The 8259-nt window shown below is 38.7% G+C and overlaps 1 protein-coding gene across 2 annotated transcripts; it reads right to left on the bottom strand.

The window, feature by feature from the left end:
• Positions 1-782: 782 nt before the first annotated feature.
• Positions 783-7997, bottom strand: hdgfl2 (HDGF like 2). Of its 2 annotated transcripts, none has more exons than XM_016664708.1 (16): positions 7745-7997; positions 7249-7325; positions 6193-6334; positions 5647-5835; positions 5278-5400; positions 5111-5179; positions 4828-5008; positions 4626-4710; positions 4204-4501; positions 3967-4097; positions 3798-3865; positions 3199-3269; positions 3013-3114; positions 2171-2327; positions 1983-2100; positions 783-1852 (listed from the first exon to the last, which is right to left on the bottom strand). In XM_016664708.1, the coding sequence occupies exons 1-16, from the start codon at positions 7814-7816 to the stop codon at positions 1753-1755; spliced, it is 1983 nt and encodes a 660-aa protein (XP_016520194.1). In that variant the 5' UTR covers positions 7817-7997; the 3' UTR covers positions 783-1752. The 2 variants fall into 2 exon arrangements, with proteins under 2 accessions (XP_016520194.1, XP_007579138.1); XM_007579076.1 differs by having other exon boundaries at positions 5647-5838; positions 7745-7996.
• Positions 7998-8259: the final 262 nt, after the last annotated feature.

Raw genomic sequence — 8259 nt, forward strand, 5'->3', positions numbered from 1 at the left:
TTTTTTTCTTTGTCCCTATATAAATTTATGCATATGCATGTGAAATTGTTTTGTATTTCTTTTCTTATTTTAACTCTGAAGTTAATGCTTTATGTTCTTGTTGAAATTTTAGAGAAAGGAACTGTGTAAAAGAATTTGTATTCAAATATTTTCAAAGAAAATACTCATGAAATTGAAAAAGTTCAAGTGTCACATCTCAAGATTACTTTTGAGATATTTCAAAAATAATAGGCATATAAACATTTTTCATACAATGACATTATTTGTATATTTTTACTATAGCATTTTAAATAACTAGATATTTTTATTTTTGTCATAAATGCTAATGCTATATTAAAATGAACCCCAAAAAGTCCATCTATAGAAAGATAATTTTACTGCTCTAGTACTTGTCTTTGGATTCAGTTAGTGACTCTTTTCAATAGCACAACATATTTTAATAGAAATAGAAAGAATACTGCCATAAAACTAAAAAATTAAAATAAAAACACTAGATTATTCATTAAAATATAATTTTCAAATAATGCAGGCCTAAAAATAAAACCAATTTTTTTATACCACATATTTCATATATTCTTATTAAAGGTATTCATGCAATAGAAAAACCATCAAAAGCATTAAAATATTCCCTGAAAGGCCAGATTTTCTGATTAACATATAGTAAAAGATTTCCTCTGAATTTTTCTACAGTTCTCAGTAACTCATGAGTTTGCACAACTGTTTCTGTCATTTATCATAACCTCAATGTAATGTATGAGCAGAGAAGAAGCAAAGTGAACAAAACCATGCTGAGATTTTTATTCAAGTCTCAACTACGTTATAGAAATGCTTTACCAATTTACATAGCACTAAAAACACATGATGTATGCACATAAAAAAGTCAAAATAGGCTGCAGCTACATGAGATCTCAATAGCTTCTGAGGGCATTTTTCAGTTTTTTTTTCCCCCCCAATTCATCATGATCCATTGAAAGCAGACACTAAAGAGGAGAGTGTATGGTGCTCAACTGCACAGCAATTATTTTTAGAGACAAAACTGTGATCCTATGAAAACAAAGGCAATTAAAAAGGAGGTGGACCTCAGTTAAAAAAAACAACAGCTTTTTAGTGACTCTTTACATTTCAGACTGTATCAGCTGTATTTAGACCAGATACTTAAATAGTTAACACAGAAGACTCATAAACAGGACTGTACCACTCTGGCATTGCCACACACAGAAAAGAGGCCTTGGTGATGTTTGGCAGGTTTTATAAAAGGAAGTAGACAGATGTAAGGGTTTACACAAAAAGTCCTTAGAGAAAAAAGAAAAGAAAAGAATTCTCTCCAAGTCGTCCCGGTCTCTGTTTAAAATAAGTTTTGTTCCATTTCATTCTGGTTGCGAGAGCTAAAAAAGGAAAAAGTGATTTCTTTTTAACATGTGGGCAGTTTGAAAGTAGACAGACGACGAGGCAGGAGCTGGAGTTTAAAGTTGAACGTCGAACAAAATGAGAAGGAAATTCATAGACGATAAAAAGAAAGTTTTCATTTAACGGTGAGTTACAATGGACCAACAGACTGAGTGGATGGCTTTCTGACTTGATACCAGTGCACCACAAAAACAGTCCAAAGCATCATCTATTTTTGTAACGGGTGCTGCAGGAAATGCTGGGTGCGTGTGGCGATGCTGCTGAGCCGAGAGCGGCGTCTGATCGTCGAACAGAGGCCACCATCTTTTAGCGCTTGGTCCGCTGCCAGTGGTTGCAGAGAGTCTTTTAGGTTTCTACAGCGGCCGGTTCTGGCTCTGCTGAGACGGTACCGTCTGCTTCCTCATATGTGGGTGTCTGTTGTGGAGCTGGGCTGTCTGAACTGGGCCTAGACAGAAAACAACATTTCAGCAGCAGCAAAAAGTGTACCGAGATGCCATGCATCTGTTTTCATTTTAAAACAATGTTCCAATATGGCATCGATGAATGAGCGCGATCTGATGCACGTTGAGCCAAACCTGTTTGGACTTGAACCTTGGCCGTCATTGTTCTCCTCTTTCAGAGGCGATTTGGGCTTTTCGTCTTCCTCTGCATTCTCTTTTTTCTCCTCCGATTCTCCATTCACGGGTGTGGATTCTACAAAAGACATTCAGATTTATAAACGGCTGCAGTGAGAGTAAAACTCAATCTGAAATGTTTCTCATACCAGTGTTTTGTGACTGCTTTTCATCATTCTCCGTTTCTTTGTTCTCTATTTTAGGCTTAGCTGCCATCTCTGGTTTTCCCACGAAGCGAAGTTTTAACTTGTTGTAGACGTCGCTGGCCTTCTCCATGACTGCAGCGCTGGCTTTATACCGCCGAATCTGATAAGTGATGAGAAACAGATTATTATAAAATAATCAGTCAAGTTGCACAAGATGAAAATATACAGCATAAAAACAATACATGTCCAGCTGAAATTAGATATTTACATGCGTTCTGCAGCATGTTACTCCCTCTGCTAACTGCATTTTGTGATGGCTTCTTCCTCTCTGAGCGGCCCCATGTCGTTACAGGGCTGGTTTTAGCGTGTTTAATGTGTGCTATTGATCTGGAGTGGAAAACACACATTTCACAACAAACCGCGCTCATCTCTGGGACACAGGACACATTTCCTTTGCAAAGAAAACACTGGCTGGACATTCCCATGATGTTTATACTTGTTTATAAGTTCAATGTGAAATCTTCAGACTTCTGGAATTATCTGTCCAAAATGTCCATGTATCCCAACAGATTTATTTTAATTTTGCCGCACAAGGAAGCAGTACGTTTGAATTTTTGTTTCAAAAATCACTTCACTGAGGTCTCTTTGCTTAACTGAAATATTCTGTGAAAAAAAAAAAAAAAAAAAATATATATATATATATAAACCCAATATTTAGACAAAAATGCTATTTACGTTTTTTTTCTGTGTATGTAAATATCTAGTTTCAACTGGAGGCCATTTTGTGTTTTTTATGCATGAATGCAGAATGAATTATCCCACAGAAAATGCACAGCAAGCAGCACCTTTTTTAGTGTGGCAATAACTTCGGCATTTTTATGGAGAATCTGGCTGGTGACAGGTACAGCTTCAAGCTCTTCGAGTGCTTTTAGACAACGCTCAATGTCCTAGAATGCAACAAAAACACCCAGCCATTAATGTTTCATGGCAACACAAAGACATAAAGGAAGCTACATTTTTGTGCCACTTACTGGGTTGTCCACTTTAAGTGCAAATTTAATGTCTGTGTGGAGTTTCTGTAGCCTTTCCTCTGGTGATGACTCTAAATATTGATGAAAAAACAAAAAAAAACAAAAAACACAACAGTTATTTCTTCAACTCTTCCCATAATGTTTTTGCAATTTAATGCAAAATAATCCATACCCATTGGACTTTTCACATTTTGTCAGTGTATTTCTTATCATGGACAAACACAATTTAGTGTATACTTGTGAAAAGAATGAAAAGGCAGACATGACAAATGAATATGTTTGATCTGAACCATCCCACTGTAGTTCTGACCTGTCTGCTGCATTCCTTGGTCTTCATGATGCTGTTTGTTCTCAATAGGATTCTAATTAATAAATAGGTAACTTTTAAAAATAATACATCATGCACTTGACCAGCGTCAGAATAAACAGGAGGAGACGTTTATAGATACAACGTGACTAAATGAAAAGCGCTCCAGTGGGTATGAATATTTTAAAAGGCGTTTTAATGAGAAGAATTTGCAGTTTTCTTTGCCTAATAAATTTGCTGATATTGCATGATAACCAGATGCAGAGCAGATGAAACTATGACTGCTTCTGACCTTTTTTCTTTTCCACTTTCTTCTCCGGTGGCCTCTCTGGTCGGCGTTTGGGCTTTTCAGGCTTAGATCTAAGTCAGACACAATGGTGTGATCAGTGTCCTTTAATATTTAATCATGTTCTTCTCATGACATTTGCGTTCTGTGGTCTGTTCCCTCTCTGTCCGCTCACCTCGCTCTGGACTTCTCCTCCGCCCGTCTGGCTTTCTTCTCTTTCAGCTCCTTCTCCTTTCTTTCTTTTCTTTCCTTCTCCTTTTTTATTCTTGCCTTCTGTTTGTCTACTTTCTTTGGTGTTTTTTTCACCTTTTTGACAGGAAAAAAAAAGAGAAAGAAAATGTTTTATCTGAACTATTACGCAATTTAAAAAAAAAAAAATAATAATTTATGGTAATTCACAAAGGAAGCTTACCTCTGCTGGAGGTGGAGAATCAGAGTCAGAGGGTGCGGGGATCGGGGGCGGAGGCGGTTTCTTGGACTTCTTCAGCGGATGATCGTCTATACCTTCATCCGAGCTGCTGCTGCTGTCACTGTCACTCTCTTTTTTGCCCTTTTCTTTGTCTTTCTTCTTTTTCTCCTCCTCCTCCTTCTCTCTCTCACGGAGCCGGCGGAGCTCCTCAGCCTCCTCCTTTTTCCGCCGCTCCTCGAGCTCTCGTCTGCGCTCCTCATCTCGTTTCTTCCATTCACTGATGCGGTCCGGTTCACTGTCACTGTATGCAGTGGGGGGGGGGGGGGGGGGGATATTCAGCTGCTTTAAGTTGATATTCATATTAAAATAATCAGCAATTTAATGTAATAATTTACTAAGTAAAAAAATAAAAAGAGCAGCCTGACCTGTCGCTGTCGGAGGATGATGACGGTGCTCGTTTAGTTGGGGCAGGTTTGGGTTTTCTTGCTCGAGGCTTTGGAGCAGCTTTCTCTGTGAACCCAGGAAAACAAGCACTTAATATAAATATATCAACGCAAATTCATAAGTAAGAAAAGCTCAGAATCTTTTTCCTAGCGATTTTGGATGAAGCGGATTCAGAACTCGTACCTTTCTTGCGAGGCTGCGGGCCCTTGCGGGGAGGCGGATCAGACTCGGACTCGGACTTTGAGCCGGACTGGGACTCGGAGCCGGACAGAGCCGGCCGCGGCTTCTCGTCCTCAGAGTCGCTGTCTGCGGCTTTCTTCTCTGACCCTGACCCCGACTCTGAATCAGAGTCAGAAGAACCTTTCTGTAGAACCCGAGAGAATACGGTGGAGAGTAAGTGGAACGTTTCTTGATAACAAACACAAAATAAATTAAAGTCACGAGTAAAACGGGGTTTATGCTTCACCTTCTTCTTCCCTCTGCCTCCGGCTTTCTTTCCTCCTCGTCCACCGGATTTCTTCTCTGGAGTAAAATCCTAGAGAATGAAAAATAAAGTCTAAATTCATGCTGCAAACTACTCTTTGTCTCCACAGTTAGCATTCATAGCACGATGTGTGCGAGTGAGCAAATTACCTTGTCGCTGTTTTTGCCAGAGTCAGACTCTGAAGCCGTCGGGTCTGATTCAGACGGAGACCCGCTCTCCTCTTCGTCTCTGTCGCTGGAGGAACCTCGCGCTTTTTTTGGAGGAGGAGGCCGCTTAAAATAAATATTAAGAAAGAGTTGTTTTTTTAATTAACTTGCTTTTTTTTATGGCTTCCCCTTGTGGATATTCTTCTATAAGCAAATAAAGGTTGGGGGAAAAAATCTTATTTGAAAAATAGGTGCACTTATTGTATCCCCCCATCCCCGTCTCTTTTTATAAAATCACATCCACTTTCTCTTGAGCTCAAAAACATTATTAGAAAAGTATTTCCATTCTAAATTTTCAAACACTTTGCTTACCTTGGGAGCCTGCGGCTTTCGCTTTATCCCACCTCCCCTCCCTCTGTCGTCACTCCCAGAGTCTGACTCGTCCTCGCTGCCGGAGTCGGCTTTTTGAGGAACCGGAGCGTCTTCGTCGTCATCCTCTTCGTCGCTTGCCCCTCCTTCTCCTCCTGCTGCTTCATTGCCCTCACTATCAGATGAGCTAGCCTGCTGCAGAAATACACCAGTAAAGACATTAACTAACACGTCTGTCCGAAAACAACCCAACAAAACTTCAGAGAATATTTAAAACAAGCAAAAACTGTTTTTTTCTTATGGAAAGTCAGCATTAGGCTTGGTATGCTTACCAGTTTCGGGATGTACTAAAGTTTTAAAAGTTAGGATTTTAAATCATTAAAATTTTCCGTTGTTCAGGTTCTGTTGCTTAAAGTGTGGCAGACAACCTGATAATAAACCTAATGATCCATATATTGTTTTGACAGCAGTAAAAACAACCGGTGCCTTATACGAGAGTTCACTCTCACTTCTGGAAGTTTCAAGATTTTTAAGATCCAGCTGACTTACTGCAGGTGGAGCGCTGTAGGAGGCATGTGGATTGTTCTGGATCTCCCATAAACCTTCATTGAATCCCTTCCTTTTGTTGGGCTTGCCGTAGCGCTCTCGGTACTTTTCATATGGGAAAAGGTCTTTTGCTGCAAGGAATGCTCTGTGCCACAGACAAAAACATAAAGACAGTTTAAAAGTAAATAGCTGAAAAAATATGCTAGCAGTTCAGGTGGCAGAATGTTTGAACTTGCATAGAGAAAGGTTTATACTGATGAGACTTTGAAGCGGGATATTCTGTCCCCTGCTGGTGGCTTTATGAATTGCGTGTGCCATCTTGTCAGTGTGTCAAAAAATATCTTTTGTTTCACCATTAAAACTCCATTTGAGCAGTTAATATGATACGTTACAAGTCACAATTTAATCAACTGTAATTTTCACAGAGACTTAAAAAGGATTAAATAAATTTGTAATAAATTTATCTAAAAGGCATAAATGATAATGCTACATCTTATAAATGTACCATATTTAGCCAAGCAATTTAAAATTTTAGAGATGCACTAGTCAATAAAGCAGAAATTGGATTTGACCAATTTGCTTTACACTCAGATACTAAAATTATTTTTTTTACAATAACATTTATTATAAATATCAAAACTAATCATTCCCTCCATTTTTGATGTACAAACACACCAACTGTGATTGTGTATTTTGACACGCTTTTTAAAAATGGGATATAGAGGTTTCAATGAATAAGTAGTTGTAATCTAGTGATTTCTTCATTTTATTTTTGATTCAAAATTGCCCTCATCAAAGAACATGCAAAACATGTTTTCCCTATTTTTGTGAGAGTTCTTTTGGGGGAGAAAATCTGACTAAGTCCAAAGTAAATAAATAAAAAAAAACAGAACATCATAAATGGCCAGAAAAAGTTTTATCATTGCATCAGAGCTGTTTTTTCATGAACGAAATGAAAGACTTAATAGAACACTTTAAAAATAATTACAATTTTAGTCAATATTACGTAAAAAGGTAATATATATACGGATATATATAGCTGCTGAACAATGCACTTACGTTTCATGAGTCCCAAAGAAGAAAATAGGGATTTTATTAGGTGGTGGCTTCACAGCTCCATCCGCCACATCTTCAATCTGTAACCAAGCACAATATCCAAGCAACAACTCAAACATTACTCTGTCATGATGTCCGAATCCCCATCAATAAAAAGTGTTGTTGGAGAAGAGCTCAGATATACGCGCCTGGACACCATAGACAGGGATTTATGGTCCAAGAAATAAGCCACAGTTATCTCAAACGTCATTTCCAAATTAACAACGTTAGCTCCGCTTGTATATTTTTCCCCCAGCAGATTAGGCCAGCATCACATGCAAATTTCGCCGCCCTAACTCTGACTATAGGCTTTTATAAAAAAGCAATTGCTAGCTCTCACAAATTAAGTGACGTATGTGTTTATTTATGTATTTTAGATATTGAAGAGATACAGAAGAGAAGCTTCCACAGCGTCCCATGCAGAGCAGCCCACCCCCTCCTCCTCCGGCTGCTTACTTACCCTAGCTGGCCAGTGGGGGTATCCCTTCATTTTAGCGAAGACCAGGTCTCCGGCCTGGAAGTTGTGTGGCATTGTCCCACCTCTCCGTGCAGCCTGGGTTTTAAAAGCGTTCGACTGTCAATTTGCTGTTTGTGTCGCTCTTGGTCTAATGTTTTCAGGTTGACATGAAACCTGGAAACGATGGAGTCAGCTAACGAGCTAGCTGCATTCTAACCGAGATCGGCGTTAACGCGAGAACAGACTGCGAGAGCAGGAGAGACGGAGTGCAGCAGGTACTTCCGCTCAGGGAACATAAATTGCCTTCAAAATAAAAGGCTTTTGAGAAATTCGTGTAAAGCAGATTTTGCTTTGGTTTAATTTAACCGAAACACAAATAGAGCATTCTATTTACAATATTTTAGTTTTAAAACTCATTATTAGACTGTCAAAAGTTAATTAGCAATAGGCCTACGCTCTTAACATTTTTATTACCGTTTATTATGAATGCCATATATGCACTTTTTTGTATTTATAAT

Source organism: Poecilia formosa, unplaced genomic scaffold (assembly GCF_000485575.1).
Source record: "Poecilia formosa unplaced genomic scaffold, Poecilia_formosa-5.1.2 Scaffold507, whole genome shotgun sequence".
Taxonomy (NCBI): Eukaryota; Metazoa; Chordata; class Actinopteri; order Cyprinodontiformes; family Poeciliidae; genus Poecilia; species Poecilia formosa.

What these genes read in the sequence shown, in the direction of transcription:
- hdgfl2 (XM_007579076.1), bottom strand. Translation starts at nt 7,816, where the DNA reads ATGCCACACAACTTCCAGGCCGGAGACCTGGTCTTCGCTAAAATGAAG. An exon ending in CCTACAGCGCTCCACCTGCA is followed by an intron (nt 5,839 to 6,192) that starts GTAAGTCAGCTG and finishes GTATTTCTGCAG; the next exon opens with CAGGCTAGCTCATCTGATAG. An exon ending in CCCGCAGCCTCGCAAGAAAG is followed by an intron (nt 4,711 to 4,827) that starts GTACGAGTTCTG and finishes CTGGGTTCACAG; the next exon opens with AGAAAGCTGCTCCAAAGCCT.